This window comes from Aquarana catesbeiana, linkage group LG02 (genome assembly GCF_042186555.1).
Source record: "Aquarana catesbeiana isolate 2022-GZ linkage group LG02, ASM4218655v1, whole genome shotgun sequence".
Classification (NCBI taxonomy): domain Eukaryota; kingdom Metazoa; phylum Chordata; class Amphibia; order Anura; family Ranidae; genus Aquarana; species Aquarana catesbeiana.
The window spans coordinates 238,793,605-238,817,770 of NC_133325.1; the positions used below are offsets into that span (position 1 = coordinate 238,793,605).

Below are 24,166 nucleotides of genomic sequence, written 5' to 3' on the forward strand. Positions count from 1 at the left end.
TGTTAATAAAGTTTAAGCTGCCCAAGTTCTGATAACTGGGCAAAGCCCATTTGATGATGTGTTGTTTATGTTATGCAAGTTGGATTTTTTATAATGGATGTTTATAAGCATTGTAAACCAATAAAGTGTCGTGGCCATTTTGGCCAAAACTCGGTGTGGTGGTGTTATGGTTGTATCTGGGGAATGGGTGGGGGTGGGTGTGACCTATAGTCCCATTAACCAGAAGGAGTGTGAAATGCATCCGAGGGCCATGGCATATGGGAGGGGACTAGCTAAAACCAATCTTCACATGATTACTAGACTGGCACTCTGTATGCAATACCACACTGCTCCTGAATTCGGATCACCATTGTAACCCTTCATGAAGGCTTTGTCTGCTTGTACTAGAGTGCGGTAAAAATTTCTTGCAGGGGTGTTGCCATCAGCATTGCTACTACTCATCCACAAGCCTATCGCCTGTTATTCAGCACCTAGCCACACATATTCCCGCCCACTGCTTTCCAGATTAACAGCAGTGTTTGAGAGGGGGATTTGACTCAATCTGTGAAGGTAATGGAAGTTTTTGTCTGCTTTATGAGGCTTGGGCATAGCATAGTAACTGTATTTGGTACTTTTTTAGATTCAGGAGCCTTTAGTTGTACTTTAAATTACCCACTTTCTGAATAATGACTCAAATCCAGAGTGAGTAAATGATGTATAAAATAATAACAGGTTTGGCAATAAAACTTCTGCTTTCAGCAAACATTATTCACAGTTATGTTTCTGGATTCTAAACAAGTCAGGCTTAACCTTTCTATGTATCTCTGCTAGCATGAAATGTCATTAATGTCACATTATTTTATCCCATTGAGTTTATATATGCCTCTTGAACGTAGAACCTGTCGTCTTCAGTTAGCATTCATAGGCGGAATTAGAATCAGCTAATAGGTGATTCACTAAAGAACCAATGCACATTGCCAAATGTTGTTCTTAAAAAAAAAAAATGCAAAGCTAATTGTATTTAAATTCATCAGAAGAATAGTACTGCCATTTCTGAAAAGCAGTCCTTTTAGGGTGAGAAAAAATGAAAACAGTTAGTGTTTAACCACTTCAATACTGGGCACTTTCACCCTCTTCCTGCCAAGGTCAATTTTCAGGGCTGTTGCACTTTGAATGACAATTGTGCAGTCATGCAATGCTGTACCCAACCAAAATTTTTAGCATTTTTTTTTTGAGACAGATAGAGCTTTCTTTTGGTGGTATTTAATCACCGAGTTTTTTTATTTTTGAAAATAAAATGAATTTATTTTTAAATGAAAAAAGACCAAAAAAAAAAAAAGTAGTTTTTCCTAGCTTCTGTTACAAAATTTTGCAAATAAGTAATTTTTCTCCTTCACTGATGTGAGCTGATGAAGTTGCACCGGCAAGCACTGATAGCCGTCACTGATGAGGTGGCACTAATACGCAGCCTTTATGGGCACTGATGGGCGGCACTGGTGGGCACAGGCAGGCATCGCTGATGGGACTGCACTGATAATCAATGCATCGATTATCAGTGCAGACCGCCAGGAGAGCCGCTTATCGGTTCTCCTCTACTCACGCGCGGTCAGCGTGAATAGAGGAATGGCGAATACTCAGCACTTCCTATTTACACTGTGATCAGCTGTAATTGGACACAGCTGATCACATGGTAAAGCGCATACACCAGAGACTCTTTACCAGGATTGGCGATGCGGTGTGTCCAAGTGACACACCGCACCACTGATCGTCGAGCATGAGCGGCATGTTGTAAAGGACGTCATATGACACCCAGTCATAACGATTAAACCACTGCCGGCCATCATTTTGCTATAGGCTGGACGGGAAGGTGTTAAAGGTTTGCCTTCGCTATATCAGTTATACCTATTAATAGATAAACACATTTTTGGGAGCTCCTCCTGTATGACAAAACTGAGCTGTCAATCATAATAGAAGAACCAATGTGAGCTTTATGCCATCTTGTGTTTTTAGGTAACAGTCGTGATGCGGTTAGATCAGATATAGCTACATTGCTGGTCTCATATACACAAACTAGAGATGTTGTTTTTAGAAAACAGTATGACATTTGCTTCTAGCTTACTCTCTGCTTTGCATACCTGTTCTGGCATGTGCGGTATTGTTATTTTACAGCCGCATGTTAAATTCAAAGTTTTATTTACTTTCTCTGTCTTAACCAAAAATTATAACTACTGATGCTTTGTGGCTTTGGTCTGCAACATATGTTGGTTTTAACTTGAGAAAGCAAGCTTCCTTTTTGCTTTTTTCAGAATAAGGAACAAACTACACATCAAGGTATCAGTTAACACAGACTATATTGTGCTTCATGACTTCTGCATATTTGCCACAAACATAACAAAAATGGAAACTCACAATTTTTAAAGTCAAGATAGCACTTTGCAAGCAAACATGATTCACCTTTTCCCTGCTATGACCTCAATAAACTGAAATGTTACTATGTGTTGTCATATTATCATTGCTCTTTCCAGAGGTTTGATATACAAGCCAGAAGCCTACAGCACCTCTTTAGAAGGGTTAGTTAAATGGCTATGCTGTGCTTTCATCAAGTTTACCATATTTCATATAAAAAGATAGACATACCACAAGTAAACTGTAAAAGTGTAAGTTTACAGACCAGATGACAGGCTTACGCTATCATTTCAGATACAATGCACAGCGCACACCTAGAAATGTAGCTTTCCTAATAAGTTATAGTAAACTGAACAAACATTTTTTCAAACATTTTGCTTCCTGGAACACTTTTGGTAATTAGAATAGAATAGACTTCAAACTAAACACAAAATATAATTTCAGAAGGGCTATCATTCTAAAACTCAATGACCAACGTATTTAATAACATAATGTTTCCGACATGCTGCATGAGTTCTAATGGGGCTAAGGCTTGAGTCACGCTACTGTAATGTGACTGATGCGATTTACAGTACGGTTATATGGTGTGACTTTGCCTATTCTATGGGGCTAAGTCACACTGTAAATTGCACCAAATTAGTGCAAGAACCTTTTGAAAAATCGCACGATCACATTGTGTTATGAGAATGAGACTCACCAGAGGAACCTGTTTAAAATTCTGACCATTGTCACTGTCCATGCCTGGCTGTTGTCTTGCAGTATCTTTGTCTATTTTGTTTCGGCTCCATTTCTCTGGTGGCTTCACTATTGGCAGATTGTCATTATGTAGCAATGGTCCCATGCCTGAAGGCAGATTGGGGTATTCAATTGATTTTCTCTTTTTAGCAGAGAAACCAACATTAACTAGTTAGAAGTAACAGTTTGTCACATGATCATTCTGTTCTCGCCATATCATCAGGACAGCAAAATGCATGGATTTCCGAGTTCCTCTGAGCCAAGCTCTAAGGTCGAAAGCACATCTGCCACAACAAATGTGAGAAGCCCAGACCTCGTTTTGATTACAACCAATTGATTACACTCAAAGTACAGTTTGTGTGCTTTTTAAAAGTGAAGTATGGGTTTGCGGGTTTTTTTCCCCATCATACTTTCCTAGCTGGATGCAGCATCAGTCAGATGCTGCATCTGTCCCCCAGGCGCCTTTACACTGAGAACCGAGCCATCAAACATCGCGGATGGCTCGGTTCTCACAGCTCCCCGAACAGAGAGCTGCTGACTATCAATCAGCATCTCTCCACTCTGCTCTTCTACACTCACTGGAGTGCTGAGCTGTGGAGGGGCAGGGAGCAGTCATCTCAGGCTCTCAGCGGCTCGCTGAGAGGCTGTGACAGGGGTCAGTCCAGGCAACTGGTGGATCCCGACTTCCATTGTCGCGATGATGCAGTACCTGGACTGATTCCTGTGACATCAGCACAGAGCGGACTTCAGCCCGCTCTCTGCTGAAAACGGGTCACAGGAGTGCAAAACGAATAGCACTCCTGTGATCCATAGGAGAAGCCCAGCCAAACGAGCTTAGGCTGGACTTCTCCTTCAACAAATTCAGTCACGGTGCATCTTTGAGGCTTAAAGTAGAACTTTAGGCAAAACTTTTTTTTCATTTTGGATAGCGCAAAGGAGGGTTATAACCTATATCAGATTTTTTTTTTTTAAAGTCAAAATGCAGCGCTTAGGTGAAACAAATTTACAAATAAATGTGATAGTCCATAGAAAATCAATAAGGAGTAGAGATGACGTGAAGCCTCCACCAAACTTCAGTGTGCAAAGGAAAAGCACCCCACACCCACGTGCTATCAATCTGCTTACCAGAAAGATATGAAAACAAGCGATGTAATCATATGATGCAAAGGGTTAACAGTAGATCCGAATGGCACGCTCCATCATTGACAGGCAAATTATGGAAATAATCAGGTCGTCACATATCAAAAGGACATCAGGACTCACATAAGAAGATGGATGATTGGTGCGATCACCAGCAGGATAAAACCAAGGTTGCTGGTGGTGGTGGGGATGGATGGTCATGTACATAATGCAGGAAACTATCAGTTAACGTGGACTCCCAGCCTTGGCCATCAGCATGGGGAAATGGACCGGACCTGGACAACAGCGCTGTGATGATCACAAGTGTCGGTGCCGCTTGTTGAAGGTATAAAGACGTAGGCCAAAACTTTGTTTTTCTTATTTTAGATTTTTTTCCCCATCTGTGACCCATTTCTGAGATTTCCCTTCCCTTTAACCAATGTCTCCATTGGAAGATTTCCCCTCCATTACTTTTCTGGGGGCAAACCCAAAATTTGGGCCCATCTTTATTTTCACTTTCAACGATAATGGACAAAGAGGGTGAACCTCCATAACAAGGCAAAGAATGTAGAAAAAAACTGACAGGTGTTCTAATCCCTCTCCACTCTATCCAAAAGTAGAAAAATGTTTATAAAAGTTATACTTTAAGGGTGTACTCTTCACAAAATCAGTAGAATGTATAACAGCTGTTCCAGCACTGGCAAAACATTTCTGCTGTCACCAATTGTCCTATAGCAAGTCTATAACTGGCTTAATTATGTAAGTTACATGTATATAGGCAATGCTGTGCTTTGAAACAATTGCATCCAAATACATGGAAGCCAATATCAACAAAATGAGCGCTATATGTGCATGCCAGCTGTTTTTACAGCCTTTCCAGGCAGCATCCATCTAAGTTATACATGTCTAAGCATGTCAAAACTTTACCAGTTCCACAAATGTTATGCAATACGCATATCTCTCATGATATGAACCACTGATAGCTTTGTAAGCTTTGATCAGTTGAGAAGTGTGAATGTTCACCATCATAGCTAATATGGTTCCCATGCATGAATTTAACCTAGGGGACTAAGCGGGACCTTATTTCAGTAGCAGATTAGCGCAAGCTCCCAAGGAGATCCACACACGAGCTGTTACTATATATCGAATCGACAAGCAGTTGTTTCATGTAAACAGCTGTGATTTGCCGTGGCATAGTTCTTTGTGTGTGGTGATACTTACCATTCAGGTGTTCTGTATTTTGCACCTTTTATCATGTGTGAATCCTTTAATGCTGGGGGGTTAATCAGTTTATTTAAAACTTTATATAGACTTCTTCATACATTAAAATAAATGATCTTGTTCTTGAATAAACTCAACCACGACTTGTTGTCATTGGAGTAGCCACTTTTTTTACCCAGGTAAATTATTTCCAGGGGTTTCTGTTCTGTTTATAGTGTATAGTGTTTGGATAGAATGACATTGACATCACCAAATTGGTTAGTGGTAAATTTGGGTTAATATTGTTCAAAACTGTGTGCCATTTTTTTATTTTTTGACCTTCTAGATACTGCAGATACCATGTTAGATAAAAATGTAAGGGCTTGTGTACATGCCTGTTCATAGTTTGTGTCGGACAAGCTTTGTAAAGCATTTTAAAGAATCTGGAACTCAAAGTTTTTAATAAGATCTTGAAACAGGGGTCATTTGTTGTGCTTTTTGCTCTGCCATGCAGTGCACTGTGTTTTTGTAAATGTGGAATGTGCGCTATTCTGCTGCATTAGATTAGATTACAAACCTCTGTAGGAGTCATGAAGAATGTAATGCGATCTCCCAGAAACTCATAAAAAATGCATCAAACCCATTTAAAAATACATAAAATGTTTCTCTCAAGGCAGATCATCCTTCCTTGTGGCTGTTTTTGGCTTTGCAGTGTCAGTTACAGTCATGTGAAAAAGTGAGTGCACACCACAGTTATTGTTGCCTTTTTCAACATATTTGAACAGGCACACATTCAAACAGCACCTACAGATAAAAGGTGATATGCTTAACTAAAAACAAAAGAGAAAATTCACATTCTCAGTCATCTATTTAACAAATATATCAATAGATGTAATGATGTACTGTGGGAAAAGTAAGTACACCTTTGGCATTATTAGTTGGTATTCCAATTGAACTTCAGACAGATAACCTCACATTCTCATCAAGAACACTTTGATTTGATGCAGAATTCACAGTTGACTGACTGCAAGCTACCCATGCTCTAAAGCAGCAAAGCAATTACAGACCACAACATTTCTACTACTATGCTTAACAGCTGGTGTGAGGTTCTTCTCAAATGCTGTCTCTGGTTTGCACCAAACATGTCTACTGTTACTGTGGACAGACAAATATATATATCTTTGGTTTGTCCAAAGGCCTGGTTTATTCTAGAAGGCCTGGTCTTCATCTATATGAATAACAGGTGGATCATGATGGAGCGCAAGTTATCAGTCTAGCTTGTATTAGAACCCCATTGGTGGCACAAATTGAAGGCATAAAAGGTAATCCATTAAAAGCCACTTCAATTAGAATCGGTAATGAGAAGGCTTTCATTTCACACGGTGTGTTGTCATGACTATGCCCAACAGATAGCAGCATCTATGTGGCTCCCGGTCCTGTGCCACAGGCAACACTGTGCACTGGTGTTCCAGAAGGATGGAAGGATGTACAAGGAACTTTGCCGATGCAGGGGTCCCGGAGATGACGCAACTCGGTCCCTCCGGCATACCATTTTTTGAGGAAAAGACACAGTGTAGAGAATTGCCAGAGATCTTGAGGGCATTTCATTAAATGCCTTTTGAATAGGGGGACTTATTGTATAGGGACTTATTGTATGTGCCCATCCCCACTTTTGGAGTGTATCTGCATCGAAGGAGTGTTTGCCAATAAAAACTGTTGATATTTTTTTTAGGCCATTAGAGTCCCCAAAGAAGAAGGGTATCCCGCAAAACACGGAGACTACGGCTTTCAATGCGATTGCCATTATGTTTTATTGGCCTAAGTTTTAATATTAAGCTTTTGTAATAAGACTTTTAACTGGTTATTGTGATAGTTGTATCTTTCGCTATTAGAGGCATATTTGAAATCCCAAAGACTTTTGGGGATACTGTATTTGGTGTTCTAAATGTAAGGGTGTACTTGAAAATGTGTATTTCATTAAATTTAGATTATTAGAATGAAAAAAATTTTAATTTTGTGTGTCATATGTTCAAGTATGTCACCCATATCTGTAGTCACAATTTGAATGAAGATCCAAAGTTTGCCTGTTCAAATATGTTGAAAAAAAAAATCAACAATTCCCAAGAGGTGTACTTACCTTTTTGCATGACTGCATTTACATTGTTCTTCCATGACAGTAAGTGCAGATGAGTCATGGCTGCAATGTAGAAATAACATCAGTACACACAACATATGCATTGACTGACTGTTGGTGAAAAGATGCATCCTGATTGCTGCAGCCATTGTCGTTTTGCCTGCCATTCCTTACTGATTAGTCTTGTGTTAACCCACATGAATATTAGAGAATACCAAAAAGTAAAAACTGTAACTCAGTCTATGTAGCATATGGTATGCACACCATATCACCTTCAACTATTCCATTTTATCATAAACTATCACACTAAAAATAAAAATAGCACAGCAATTTAATGTTTTGGCATTTAATGTTTTAAGTGCCTGTACACACTACAATGGACACTTTAAATAGGTTGTTGCTGGGTTTTCTGACAAAGGAGATCAACGGGCAGTAATATTACCAAACCATATCAATTAAGCATTTACACAACAGCTTACATCGAGTCTGTGAAAGGTTTTCTCACTATTAAAGCAGTTGTAAACCCTTACATATACCCAGTAAAGGGACTATCCTTGGGTGATACACATGGATGAAACAAATCCTCCTACATAAATTGTATCTGTCTATCTGCAGTCTTCTCTTCTCTACATCCATTCAAAGTGCTGCATTCTTAAGCTTGTCTGAGAGTTCAAAAAAAGGGTTGGAGAGCTGAAGTCACTCTCTGCAGAGCTGACTGGAGGGAAGGGACACACCCTCCTCTACATAGTAACAGGAACAAAGCTGAGGCTGTCAATCTGCTGGATCTCCCTCCTCTGTCACCATTTATCTTTTGGTGTCAGGAAAACTTGTCAGAAGTGATTCATGCTGATAGCAATTGAACAAAGCAGCAAACAGAAATGACACTTAGTGCTTTTAATTGAGACAAGTACACACAATAGAAGGATACGCTTTGTTCATATTTCATGTCGGAAGTTTACAACCACTTTAAATAACTGTATACTATCAATGTAAACCAGCAGTAAAGCATTACTTAAAGATGCAACAACCAATATCTGAACGATTAAACTAGTGGTCTGGAATGGGTCTCTTAGACCATGTCTCACTATTGCTCATCCTTTTCCCCAGTTTACCAAACAGAAGCTAGAAGAGCTTTCCATGCTCATATGTTTATAACATTGTATGAAGCATGGATTGCATGCAGTTAGGGGTATACCATAGGTTTCTGGTTCATGCCAGTAATTTAGCCATACCTCTGATGTGCAATCAGAAATAAATATATTGTACACAACATCAACTACTGACACTATCCAGCAAACAAAACAACTATGCTACCAATCCATCAACTTATGTAACCCACTACAGTCAGAATCTAGAGAGCAGCTCAAAGGATCACAGAGTGTACTTCCTGAAGCATGCACTGTGTAGCTTCCTCTCCCTGCATCACTTCTCACATTCAATTCACAAAAGCAGGTCTCAAACCAGATTGGCGATTGTGAAAATGCCCTAGTACTGATTTTTTTTTTTCACATCAGGTTTGTATGTGGGGCAGAAATGAGCGTGTAGAGAGTTACAAACATACATTGTAACCCAACTAGATTACTAACAAAAAGGGTTGGGCTGGTGCCCTACAATGATGCCTGGTTAAACAAAAAAAAAAAACCCCCACAACTAGTAATGAACATCTGTGTTCCCAGTATGCATCCCACGGTTTAAGGTTTAGTTTTGGCTTGAGTGTACCCTTAACACATTTGTTAAAAAACATTTTAACTTACAAATATCTGAATAGTAATGGTTGCCATTTTAGTGATATAAGGAGGAAAGAACGTTTCTACCAGATCAAGAACAATGTAAGGAAGGCCACTTGTACTGACCAAAAAACATCTGATCTGAACAGTACACATTGTTTTATTGTTCATAACTGCTTGTCACGATCTCAAGAACCTACAAATGAAAAAGACGTTTGTCGATGGGCATTTGTTCCCTTTTAAGCAGATTTTACAAAATCTATTTGAAGCAGGTCAAAAAGAACCAACTCCAGGTCACATTAATGTTGTCAGGAACATCTCAAACTGAAGACAACAGCATCTCAAACTGAAGAGGGCTTTAAGAGGAGCGTAAAGTCCTCAATAGTGTTACTAATAAAGTTTTTCTCTTCTATCTTCTAGCATAGCTTAATTTACAATGAAAACTCTGCGCATGCAGGTAGTACCATAGCCTTCGACTTTGAAGAACAAACAAAATTAGTACTAGAGAACAATAAGGAAGTGTTCAGAACCTGCACATTTAATGCCACACATTCAACAGCCTGCATCACAACATTTTACTTACCATATTTTTACTGTAGGGGTAAAAACATATGTTAATATACATAGCAATTCTATTCAGGATTGTGTCATGCAAGACTTAACATATTTATTAGTATTTTGTAGAGACAGACAAATGTGATGGTATAATGTTCACTCTTTAGAGAGGTGTCACACCAGTGCCATTTACAACCTAGTACACCTGCAAAGCCCTACTGCAGCTATAATGGCCTATTTACAAATGCTTTCTTTCTTTTTTTTTTTTGGGGGGGGGGAATATTGGTTCCTAAAGGCCAGTTTATAAAGATGGTTGCAAATTTTGCATTTTTTTTTTTTTGTAGGATTTTGTTACTGGGGGGTGGGGGAATCCTCCATCCACTACCGCAGGCTAAGCGAAAGAAACGAACCATGTATATTAAGTATGCAATACAGATCACTCCTATAGTTCAACTTTAAATTTTAAACCGCAAACTTCCACTGAAGGGTGAAGAATGATTTAGCAGCAACTTTGACAGTTGTATAACAAAATCATTTTTTGGCGTATTTATAAAGACACTCTTGGATATTGTGAAAACACTTGTGATTAGCCGTACAACAAGGACTGTCTTTCTCAAAACTGTCTTCTCCTGTGCTTTCATTATTCTCCATATCAGTCAATAGATTCACTTTTTTACAAAGCAAATTAATCACGGGGGAAGCTACTGACACTGCAGTCAACACAGAGATCTTAGTGACACAAATGTCAGGCAATAGGGTGCAAGGAGGAGGGTAATGCCCTAGCAATTGATTAAAATTACCCCTATTCATACTGTCCCAGAGCACTATCGTGCACCGTAAATTACAATATTATTTTTCTGCAATAAGTCCTATCTGCTACCTGTACAATTTTTTTGTTATGCTGTTTTTTTTTTTTTTAAACAGTCATCTTCAGAAAGCTACAGTATACTGTATACTATACTGTATAACAGTATACTGAAAACAGAGAAATTTAGCAGCATGCTGTTCAACTTAAAAACCCTTCTCATAGAAAATGTATAAACAGCATATAAAAATATTGTCTTTTATTCTGACAACAGCACAATTGAAAAGTGCTGGTGTGACACCATTTACAAATACCCTAAAACTTGCTAAGCTGCTGCTGTTTGTGTTGAACATTTTACCATTTAAGAGTGCAATTACAGAAATTACTGGGTCACAGACAAGTACAATTAACATGCAGACTGCATCCCATGGTAGTCCAAAATTGGTTAATCCAGCAGGGCAAGTGAGCCGCAACCAGACATAGAATTAGAGTAGGAGGCGTACGAGAGGCAGCTGTACCAGGTCTCACCTCTTGGGAGCATCTCTCTCAGATTGGGGGGGTGTTCTCCCCGAACCTTGGTAAAGATTTTTCAGGAAAGAAGGGGCAGTGAAGGATGAGGGGAGACTGGAAAACGAAGGTTCACTCTCAGTGCGGACACGCCGAACAATAGGAATGGGGCTAAGTTTCAGCAACAGAAAACAATGTTAGCAGTTGTTTCTTAAAAAATCAGAACAGGGAAAAGCAGGAAAAACTATATGTGACTAAACAGTACCAGAAAATAAAACGTCAGAAGCATTTATACAGCTCTGCATCAAACTGCTTATTACAATTTATGTGCATAATAATATTCATTTCTTTAGGGAATAGCAAGTTACATCAATTAAAAGGTGTGAAAGGCAGGATAACATATTTGGAAAAGGCTCATAAGGAATGAGGTTGTTTTACATCTTTAACAGTTTATGTAAGCTATTAGATTTATACCACTGTGTTATAAAGGTGTTTTAGTAAATGGATGCCAGCTGATTTTGTAGAAAACAAACTACAACAGCTTGAATAATAAAGAGAGGACTAGTTCTTAAAGACTATGTATAGCTAAAAACTTTGAACCATTAGGGGGATCTCCTCTCATTTCCTGTCCCAGAGACACAATAACAAATTAGAAGAAATCTCACAAAAATGAGGGGGCAGTTGTCTCCAAAGTGGTGTCCTCATTAAAAGATTTCCCTACAGCTCTAGTTCTGGTGACAACTGTAAAAGTTTGGGTTTTCCCTCACTTTCTGTTTTGGTACAAATATAAAGGCGAATCTTCCCAAAAGAGTCATGGACAACTATAAAAACTTGCCCAAAAACCAGCGAGTTGAACGAATAAAATTACTTGGATTACCCCATCCACACATTTGAGGTGTATGAGGGAATCCTGCCCGCTGAGCCTTTGTATTCTGACAGCAGGAAGACTTCCCTGCTGTCAAAATACACTGATCAGCGCTGCTGGCTAAAGCCGGCAGTGCTTATCAAGCAAACATTTTCCAATAGGGTGGTTGTAGATTGGTAGATCAACTTCTATACAACCACCCTGCCCATGGATTAAAATTCAGCTGATCCTTGCTGAATTAGCCAAATTTCAATCCATTTATGACCGGCTTTAGACAGTAGGTAGTTATTTTCAGGAATCAATTAGTTTTTGAAAGGTTTTTTATATATACCACTTTAAAGAACATTTACCTGCCCTTACATTGTTTGTTTTTAAATATGTGTCAAGGGAAGTGTTTCCTAGAGTGTGGCATTTGTACCACTGGGGTAGATGGGATACTGTAGGGCTTAAAGGAGTTGTAAAGGCAGAAGTTTTTTTTATCTTAATGTATTCTATGCATTAAGATAAAAAACCTTCTGTGTACAGCAGCCTCCCCAGCACCCCCTAATTACTTACCTGAGCCCCATCTCTCTCCAGAGATGTCCACGAGTGTCTTACCTGTCAGGGACTCTCCTCCTGATTGGCTGAGACACAGCAGTGGTGCCATTGGCTCCTGCGGCTGTCAAACAAAGTCAGTTAGCCAATCAGGGGAGAGAGGGGGCAGGGCTTTGTGTCTGAATGGACACACGGAGCTGTGACCCGGGTCAGGTGCCCCATAGCAAGCTGCTTGCTGTGGGAGCACTCGACAGGAGGGAGGGGCCAGGAGCAGCAAAGAGGGAGAGCGAAACAGAGACTTTACAATCACTTTAAGGTTTCCATGCATGGCTGTCTTGTGGGAAGATATCCTTACTCCAAAGTCAGATGGCAACTACCACAGCAAGGATAGTAAAATAGTTTGCCTGGCATTGCTTGTATTCCACCGGACATTTTGGAGACAAAAGGGTGCCAATTGGCTGTTCAGCAGTACTAATAGGTAGGACGTGTTGTCATTGTTAATTAATAGTACAGGTACTGGGGAAACAATGATCTAGAGTGAAAGGATAAAGATTCAGCTTTATATCCATGATGCTATAATATAAAATGCTAATTCATGCAAAAAAAAAAACAATATCATTTACAATTATTCTAAAACAGTTTTGCATAATTTAAAATAATCATTTATTGCTGCGCATCCTACAGAATTACGTCATCAGCCAGAAGTCTTAGCAGGGACAGTACACAGCAAGTCCAAGTGCATAAGAAATGATCCCCTTGACATAAAATAGATTTACTTTTTATTCTTGGTTTGAGCACTGCTTGTAGTGGTCAGGTGACTTTTGGGCCATAAAGATAAGCTTATTTAAGGGGATGCTCATTATGGAGATTTTCCAACTTGTAAAATTTCTGTGTTCCATGTACTGGTCTCCAATTCCTACTAAGGAAATTATCTTGCTCCCACATTTGAACTGTGTTTACCTGTCATCACATTGGAACTTGGTGGAGCAGCAATTGGTTTGAAAAAGAGCAGATGCCTCACTGTCACCGGCCCAACTCTGACACACTTACAAACCAATGTTATCATATGCTCTAAAGCTGGCCATACACAATTCATTTTGTTTTTCATTCAATCAGCAGGTTAAATGAAAAAAAGGACTTCATTCCCCCATCCACACATTCGATGTGGATGATGGAATACTCCCACTGTGCTATTGTAGTCTGCCAGCAAAATACAATGATTAGTGTTGCTGGCTACAGCTGGTGGCACCGATCGTTCAGGAAAAACCTAACAGGCTGGTTGTACTCAAGTCAATTGACAGATTGACTCGTGTATAACCAGCTAGCCCATACGGGATTTGAAATTCATCCGGTCTCTGCTGAACCAGCTTAATTTCAATCCATGTATGACCGGCTATAAAGTTAAAATAATCCTTCATCTTTACTAGCCCTATAAACAAGTTATGTTTAAAATGTTATTGTGTTAGAGATGGTTCTGTTCTAGATCACAAACATTAGTGTGATATGTAATGCTAATAAAACAATTTTTACATCTGCTTCCATAACACATTCTCTCTTTTTTTTTTTACATGTATGTGAAATATCTTGCTTTATTTTTATAATTTTATAAAGGAAAAAAAATTCAAAAACAGTAGTGGATCATGTAAGCTATACATAACACAATGGGATTTATATACATATACTGTATTTACTGCATACAGCTTTCATGTTACCTTAGCAACAAAATGGATATGAGTGCTAAAAACTATCCTAAAACATGCATCTACCATGCATTATTAGGGAAATTGATTACTTCTGACACACGGGGGGGGGGGGGGGGGGGGTAGGCAAAATGTTAAACAGAAGTAATTCACTGTGATTTAAGAAAGAATGAATTAAACTCCATAAATATGTAAAAGACATTCATTGTGTGTAGTAGTCTCATTTTAGAGATGCCATTGTATGTTGACTGACCTGCTTTGTGTCCCATCACAGGCTAGTGAGTGTTGCCTTTGAAGGGGGGATCTGCTGCTTGGTTGCTTTACATCAGGAAAGGTTATCCTCCGCTTGGCACTCGATGGTGGGTGGCTAAAAGTATGAGCCCGTCTGCGAAACTGGGGGGAGTCTGGGTCTTCCTCTGGAAATGACTGCCAGGACGATGACACAGGAGAAGACGGTGGGGTGGCCGGAGGAGAATCCCCAGGAGAGCCGTCCTGCGGTGACACAAAATATAAGCAATCTTTCCAACTTACGATAAATATAGCTCATTCAGAAGTATTCTACAGTCCTTAATGCCCGCTCTTGAAATCCAAAAACAAAATCACCGACAGCAAGGTAGCTTGTGAGATTAGAAAATAGAAAACACAGAGCAACCTCAGGCTTCTGATCTACCATACTACCGAAGAGAACACAGACTCTTATCAAAGGGGCAAGCACGCCTGTTTTTGTAGTGAACAATAATGCCTTGCTGACTTTTTTTCTCTCTTGCCGGCTTCCTGGACACAAGTTTCCTGTGCTGTCAGTATAATATCCTGGAAAACAGTCTATTATTATAATAGAGGCTGGTAAGTCAGCCACACAAGAAACACAAAACCATACTTCTGTTGTGTCTATCACTTCAGGGTGAAGCAGCCATAAAGGGATATTTTGTATTTCTCTGTAAAACACTGGTTACATGAAACAGGAAGTACAGCGATGTACACAACTGTAAGCAAGGTGGAGAAAACACCATGTGTAACCAAGCTTTGACAAAAAGTCATATTTGTTATGATCACAGGTTCCTACTAAAATACTGTACATTTCCAGAGGAACCTTATCCTGTCAACACACAAAACACCAAAATGAACCATTCCTGCCATAGTATCATCTAGTAATACGTTTATATACTGTATATGCTATAGAAAAATGTACCTTGTCAGAGGCAAAACTGTTACGTTCAAAACTATCCATGCTGCCCAGTCGTCCTCTCACTCGATTTGCACCCTGTAGACAAACACAAGTCAACATTAATTGGACCATACGGACAAATGCTATCCATCTGACCCTGCATTTTTTTTTTCATTTAAAAATATTAAAAGGTGTAAATGTTCACAAAAAAGAAAGGGACACTCACGGGAGTTACAAACGGGCTGCGCACCCCAAGTATTGGATCAAAAAACGGGAAATCCCCCTAGCGGGGTTTTAAAGCAGCCAATAATGTGGTTTACAAAATACGAAAAAGTAGATAATAAATAATTTTATTAGTACAAAAAAGTATAATGATACTGACATCGAAAGTCAGGACATGAACTGGAGTACAAAAGCAATAAGTTAAAAAACAATACCGATAACAAAGGGCAGTATGCAGTAAGTTGTACTAATACAATTATTTATTATCTACTTTTTCGTATTTTGTAAACCACATTATTGGCTGCTTTAAAGCCCCGCTAGGGGGATTTCCCGTTTTTTGAAGGTGTAAACGTTAAGACAGCAAGAGGTCCCCAGGGTTTCCACCACAATCTACTGTTCACCACAAGCAGGTGAACAGTAGATTGCATACCCACATAGCTGCCAGGCTGCAGAGGGCAGAGGAAAACAACTGCCATCATTGTCCCACGCCAATCCCAACTGGCCCTCCCCTCCTGTCCATCCCAGGTACCTGTGTGTGACATCACTCGGGTGGGACAAGAGAGGAGGGCAGGGGGGATTTAGCACACAAGATAAGATCTATTTCAGCAGCTTCTCTGAGCTATGAGGAAAACCGCTACAGATCCCAGTATTGTGCCCTCCAATTTCCTTCTGGCCCACCTGCACTGTTCCCTTTGGGCCCCCCTGTACTGTGCTCTCCTGGCCCCCTTGTATTGTTCCCTCCTGGATCCCCTGTGCTCTACCCTGCTGACCCTCTCTCTATACCAGGCTTTCTCAACCCTTTAACCCTAGAGGAACCCCAAAAATAATTTTCATGTCTCGAGGAACCCTTACTATAACCAAATCATCAGGGCTCAATAAGAACAATGCTCCTTATATTAGTGGTCAATAGGAAGAATGCCCCCCTTAAAGTGGTGTTTAGAATGCCACCCTTAAAGACCGCTAAAAAGATATTTGGTGTCATGCTGCTGGCTTTACTAAGTGGTGCTGAACCTTGAACTCTGTAGGCATCATCAAATAGGTGGTTCATCAGCCACAGCTCAAGGAACCCCTAACAACCTCTGGAGGAACCCCAGGGTTCCACGGAACCCTGGTTGAGAATGGGTGCTCTATACCCTGCTTATCTCAAGTTCAACCCAGAATTGAGCATCTGTGCCAAAAAAAAAAAAAGAAACCACAAGTTTCACAATAAGGAGGTATGTATTAATACTTAATCTACTTTTTAATGCTATTTCTAACTGTTGCCAAATCTACAGCTCAGTGATCCCATCAAATGTCAGGGGTTTCCCAGGAACTCAGGCTTTTTGCCAGGGGTTCCTCGAAGGTAAAAAGGTTGAGAAACACTGTTAAGATAACTGTAAAAACAAGGAGTGTTTGCCATAACAACCAATCCAAACTTCACTTTTCAATTGTGTGTACATTAGAAATGCAGTAGATGGAATGCTATAAATGCTAGTTATATCATCATAACATTCTTCTTTTTATAATCTTGATGTGTGCACTAAGGTGTATAACTTCTCAGTGGAGATTTCTGTATTTATCTAGATAAAATGTGCATATGCAGCAGTTTTATGTAATAACATTATTTCCAGCTGCAACAAAGTATTTTGTACACATTGCTACATTGTACATTATTTAGGCACTGTTCACACCTGTGTGATTTATGAGCTGTGCATTAAAAAAAAAAAATCATGCTTGCTGCATCTTTGATGCACTTCCATAAAAATGCACAATTTAGAGAGAGTTTAATGGTAACTTGTAAACAACAAATCTCAAAACGAGGCTCGGGGATGAAGTTAAAGTGGAAGACAAGTCCACTTTTTAACTTGTACCTACAGGTCTATGGTACAGTAAATATCTCCTAAACTTGCACTGTTTAGGAGATATTTGCAGGGGATGCAGCCAGTGACATCACCAGCGCATGCGCTCTGAAGGGACGGCATACCTGTGCCCTGCCTTCAGAGCTCCATACAGGGCCATTCATATAGCCGGAGCACACAAACCTGGAAGGAAGACTGGATGAAAATGGAAGTGCCAGGAATTTGTGACAGCAATGCACTGAAGAGCTCTGTGTACAGGTAAGTCTGTTATAATGTGCTAGTGTACGGTGCATACTATGACTTAAATCGGCTAAATTTGTTTTATTTTTGTGGCAGTTTACTAGGTGTGTCCAGAAAGTAATGAGAATACGATTTTGAAAATTATTTTATTGAAAAATGTTGAACAGTGGCAGCCATTGGCTCCCATTGATGTCAATCACAGCCAGTGAGTAGGAAGCAGGGGGCAGAGCCACACTCTGTGGGCCTTTTGGCCACACAGAGGCAGCTTGGGAGCGAGCATGAATTAAAGTGTTCTATTACTGTATATGGGTGATGGGTGCAATAAAAAAAAAATAAAAAATGTATATATCTATACACAATATATATGTGTGTGTGTGCGTTCTTCCAGACAGAAATCCTAGGAGTTGATAACAGTGCAGGGGTAGACAGTACAGGAAGTTATCACTTAGCATCGTTCCCTGCTCTCTCTGGGGACTATAAGGCACCTACCTCTGTTATAGGGAAGAGAGGGAGGTTTTGTGTAGTCCTAACACTCTCTGTCCTAGGGTGATAACATTGCTTAGTACGCTTGTCATCATAGGTCAGGAAGAGAGTTAAAAAGTGTTTGTAAACCTCAGACATGAATTATGAAAAAAGCACATCTCTGTGTAGTGTGTACTTGTCTCAATCTGGAGCACCAAGTGCCATTGCTGTCTGCTGCTCCATTACTCTGCTATCTACATGAGTCACTTCTGACAAGTTTTCCAGACACCATGAAAGAAAAGGTGATAGGGGAGGGATCTCCAGCTGATTGACAGCCTCAGCTCTGTCAACACACTCAAAATGCATGTGAACCGGCCCTTATAAATGAAACAAAAAGGCAATGAACATTTCAGAAGAAATTCAGAACTTTAACAGTCTTTTTATTTATATATATATATATATATATATATATATATATATATATACACATATATACACACACACATACACACATATACACACACAGTTGCATTAAAAAGTATGTGAACCCTTTTGGAATGATCTAGATTTCTGCACAAATTGGTCATAAAATGTGATCTGATCTTCATCTAAGTCACAGCAATAGACAATCACAGTCTGCTTAAACTAATAACACACAAAGAATTAAATGTTACCATGTTTTTATTGAACACACCATGTAAACATTCACAGTGCAGGTGGAAAAGGTATGTGAACCCTTGGATTTAATAACTGGTTGAACCTCCTTTGGCAGCAACAACTTCAACCAAACATTTCCTGTAGTTGCAGATCAGACGTGCACAGCGGTCAGGAGTAATTCTTGACCATTCCTCTTTACAGAACTGTTTCATTTCAGCATTATTCTTGGGATGTCTGGTGTGAATCGCTTTCTTGAGGTCATGCCACAGCATCTCAATCGGGTTGAGGTCAGGACTCTGACTGGGCCACTCCAGAAGGCATATTTTCTTCTGTTTAAGCCATTCTGTTGTTGATTTACTTCTATGCTTTGGGTCGTTGTCCTGTTGCAACTCCCATCTTCTGTTGAGCTTCAGCTGGTGGACAGATGGCCTTAAGTTCTCCTGCAAAATGTCTTGATAAACTTGGGAATTCATTTTTCCTTCGATGATAGCAATCCATCCAGGCCCTGACGCAGCAAAGCAGCCCCAAACCATGATGCCCCCACCACCATACTTCACAGTTGGGATGAGGTTTTGATGTTGGTGTGCTGTGCCTCTTTTTCTCCACACAGTGTTGTGTGTTTCTTCCAAACAACTCAACTTTGGTTTCATCTGTCCACAGAATATTTTGACAGTACTGCTGTGGAACATCCACGTGCTCTTGTGCAAACTGTAAACGTGCAGCAAATATTTTTTTTGGACAGCAGTGGATTCCTCTGTGGTATCCTCCCTTGAAATCCATTCTTGTTTAGTGTTTTACATATCGTAGATTCGCTAACAGGGATGTTAGCATATGCCAGAGACTTTTGTAAGTCTTTAGCTGACACTCTAGGATTCTTCTTCACCTCATTGAGCAGTCTGCGCTGTGCTCTTGCAGTCATCTTTACAGGACTCCCACTCCTAGGGAGAGTAGTAGCAGTGCTGAACTTTCTCCATTTATAGACAATTTGTCTTACCGTGGACTGATGAACAGCAAGGCTTTTGGAGATACTTCTATAACCCTTTCCAGCTTTATGGAAGTCAATAATTCTTAATCGTAGGTCTTCTGAGAGCTCTTTTGTGCGAGGCATCATTCACATTAGGCAATGTTTCTTGTGAAAAGCAAACTCACAACCAGTGTGTGTTTTTTATAGGGCAGGGCAGCTGTAACCAACACCTCCAATCTCATCTCATTGATTGGACTCCAGTTGGCTGACACCTCACTCCAATTAGCTCTTGGAGATCTCATTAGTCTAGGGCAGGTATATGCAATTAGCGGACCTCCAGCTGTTGCAAAACTACAAGTCCCATCATGCCTCTGCCTCTGGGTGTCATGCTTGTGGCTGTCAGAGTCTTGCTATGCCTCATGGGACTTGTAGTTCTGCAACAGCTGGAGGTCCGCTAATTGCATATCCCTGGTCTAGGGGTTCACATACTTTTTCCACCTGCACTGTGAATGCTTACATGGTGTGTTCAATAAAAACATGGTAACATTTAATTCTTTGTGTGTTATTAGTTTAATCAGACTGTGATTGTCTATTGTTGTGACTTAGATGAAGATCAGGTCACATTTTATGACCAATTTGTGCAAAAATCCATATCATTCCAAAAGGGTTCACATACTTATTGCAACCGTACATATATACATACACATACATTATATATATATATATATATATATATATATATATATATATATATATATACACACATACATATACACACATATATATATACACACATATACACACACACAGCATGTCCCCTAATGAACATATGCTACATTATCAGTTCACAGTTCGGAGGAAAGACAGGATATTTTGAAATGCATTTAAAAATAGAAAGTTAAAAACGGACACTCCCGTACTGCATACCAACAATTTCAAAACAAAACCGTGTCTTCACAGGTTGTCACTAAACTAAGGTCACAAGTTCTGGAGGTTTTTTTATGTAGTGTTACAGAAAACCTGTACTATGATCAAAGTAGGAAAACAAACAATGACACTATATAGCAGGTACCATAAGGTGCATGCTCCCACCTCAACAGGTAATGTCTCCACTATGGCAGAGGCTTGGTGTATGCTGCTCCCAAACCCTGTGTTCACTCCCATGGAAGGCTGAGTGCTGAATGGCAGCTCCATGGATTGTGTGCTCCATGGATTGTACAAATCCAAAGGAGAAGACTACCTGCACTCTGAATATAAATGTAGACTGCTACGATTAAGCCTAGTCTCAAGGCAGAGACTCCTAGTTTATCTGGTCCAAATTAATAAATAAAGTAGCAAACCTCTGAATTTTTTTCAGAGCGCAACCTCTCTACATTGTCGCTGGAGCCCCTTAAAAAAAAAAAAATTCTTGGTACCAGGCATATTGTTATGCTAATCTCTACCATTCCTATAGTGCAGTGCCATGTGTCTGCACGACCAAGCTAAGCTCTAAATCATGTTTGGGATCTCTGCAAAGTGGCAGCTTTCAAAATCTACTATTCTCGCTGGCTTTTTAGGTCCATGTCACAAAGGAAATTGGTCTGCTGTTGGAAAAGGCTTCTGTCCTATTTAGAGCTTGCTAGCTATATGCAGTAAGTATGAAATGATAGACAGACAGACAGACATGCTATAGCAACTAATACTTTATTCACCAAGCTAGCAATGCATTGACAATGTCATAACTTTTTTTATTTCACATAAAACTGTTTTGTCCTTTAAACTTCAATTTCATCAAATAATGGTATTCTGTCAGCTTTTTTATGTAGGTAAAATTTTAGAGGTGGTATAGGGCGTACACACGGTCGGACTTTGTTCGGACATTCCGACAACAAAATCCTAGGATTTTTTCCGACAGATGTTGGCTCAAACTTGTCTTGCATACACACGGTCACACGAAGTTGTCGGAAAATCCGATCTTTCTGAACGCGGTGACGTAAAACACGTACGTCGGGACTATAAACGGGGCAGTGGCCAATAGCTTTCATCTCTTTATTTATTCTGAGCATGCGTGGCACTTTGTCCGTCGGATTTGTGTACACACGATCGGAATTTCCGACAACGGATTTTGTTGTCGGAAAATTTTATCTCCTGCTGTCCAACTTTGTGTGTCGGAAAATCCGATGGAAAATGTCCGATGGAGCCCACACACGTTCGGAATTTCCGACAACACGCTCCGATCGGACATTTTCCATCGGAAAATCCGACCGTGTGTACGGGGCATGACTGTCATGTAGGGCATTGATGTACGACCTTAAAGTGGCAGTAAACTGCTGTTTTTGTTTTTAAATCCTGCAAGACAATGTCATAATGTGCTTGAATGCATCTCATTATTTTAAACTTACCTTAGAATGAAGTCCTCCAGCGGCGCGTTATCACCGCTGAAGGCACAGCCATCTTCACCCGGTCTTCCTTCTGGGTTTGGGGCCTCTGACTGTGTGAGTGGCCGGAGCTGCGATGACATCACTCCCATACATGTGCTCGGGAGCCACCATTTACGGCACAGGACTCTGAAGGAACAGCACAGGTATGTCGTTCCTTCATAGCGCATGCGCCGTTGTCATTACCGGCTGCATGTACAGTAAATATAACCTATAGATAAAAATTATGCATGGGAGTTTACTCCCACTTTAAGGCTCCCTTCAGAAATTTGTAGTCGATTGTGTTCAAGTCCAACTATGGTCACAGCATCAAGACAGATCTGTCTTTGTGAATGCACTCAATGTGGTGGCACACTGGCATCTGTCATAGAAACCTCTCTGATGTGGCAGGGAGTCAAAGGTATAGCTCCTACTGTATTTTTTGGGTAAGCACAAAACAGCGATAATACGTTTTCCCAAAAGCTTACTGGAAGCTACTGAAGGGCAGAGGTACACAAATATTAGTCCATCCGAAATAAAATTATATTTCACCCTAGTTATGCTTTAATTCCACCCTGAAAGATAAAAAATACTTTCGGATTGGGGTTCCCCTGCACTGCAAGGATTAAATGCTCCATAAGTCTAGGGTAGATGAATAAGCTGTAATACTTATACAAGCTTCCACCATATTGTGCAAATGGCCCACAAAGCTTCTTCTCGGCTGGTAGTTGCACTACGATGTCATCACATGCAATGCAGGACCATCAGTCCTGCATTGTACATGAGGAGGGCAAGGCTTCACCCACAACCCAGAGCAGCAGAAGCCTGTTGGAGTGAGGAATGATGCAATTACAGCTTATTCCTCGAACACAAAACTTAAAGTGTAAGTAAACCCTCCTATCGTTTTTAGCCAAGGAAGCGGCCATCTTTGCCTCTGTTTAATCTACAACTGCCATGATGCTGCACATGTGATCAGGTATGACACCGGCCATTGGATGGTTTGACAGTTTGGTTGAGAGCACAACCAATGGGAGTGTTACATTTCCGGCACGTGCCGGAAATGAAACTGTTTTATGGATGGGTTTACTTCCGCTTTAATAAGTTTCTTTTCATTCTCATATAGGACCACCCTGACAGAATACAGGCAGTCCCCGAGTTACGAACGACTCCTACTTACGAACGGCCTCAAATGCCGGCCACTTGTGCTCCACGCTGGTCCTGGATACCTCCGGACACATCCCATACTGCAGTACTACATGTACTGCATGGCCAGAAGAGCCCCAGATAACATAACAAGCGCCCGGAACATCCCACATCCATGCACAGGCAGACGTTACACTTACGAATGCAGTGTTCCGACCGGAAGTTACACTTACAAATGCAGTGTTGCGACTTACAAACAAACCTACAGTCCCTATTGTGTTCGTAACTTGGGGACTTCCTGTAAACACTCTACTTTTGTTATCACAGAAAAAACACAGAAATTTCATCTGTTGAAAACTTTCCTATGACTACTTTATAGTTTGCTATGCTGCCATCTTGTGTGCCCAATGCGTGCCACTGTCCTCTGTAATCATGTTACTATGCTATACACTGCCAATATGTTAGAACTTTGTCTAATTTCAACTTGCAAAATCAAACAAAAGACTGCTTTTCTTTTTTGTGTCTGTACTGACAGACCCAGATTATGTATCACAAATGGTGCAAAGCTTTGCACACATATAATTCTGTAAAAATTTACTTGCAAGCAGACCCACATTACACATGGTTCAAAAACAAATTACTGTATAACTTCAAGATGATGAGTGAGCAGCTAGTAAACGCTGAGAAAAACAGGAAAGATTCAAATGATCCAGACAGCTTTTAAAGCAGAAGTGAAGTCATCAGAATAACAACATCACCCAAAAACACCCAGCATATGCATTTAACCGATCGCTTCCAAAAATTAAATTGTAA

At 40.1% G+C, this 24,166-nt stretch overlaps 1 protein-coding gene across 2 annotated transcripts in view; it reads right to left on the reverse strand.

Moving 5' to 3' along the window:
- Positions 1–24,166, reverse strand: part of TBC1D4 (TBC1 domain family member 4) — a 265,438-nt gene that overhangs the window by 45,519 nt on the left and 195,753 nt on the right. Inside the window, exons 9-11 of one of the 2 annotated variants that reach the window (XM_073614263.1) lie at positions 15,456–15,527; positions 14,520–14,758; positions 11,189–11,338 (exon numbers count right to left, since the gene is read on the reverse strand). In XM_073614263.1, the coding sequence (XP_073470364.1) occupies positions 11,189–11,338; positions 14,520–14,758; positions 15,456–15,527 (461 nt within the window). The remainder of the gene's footprint in view (positions 1–11,188; positions 11,339–14,519; positions 14,759–15,455; positions 15,528–24,166) is intronic. The other variant, XM_073614264.1, reaches the window with a different exon arrangement.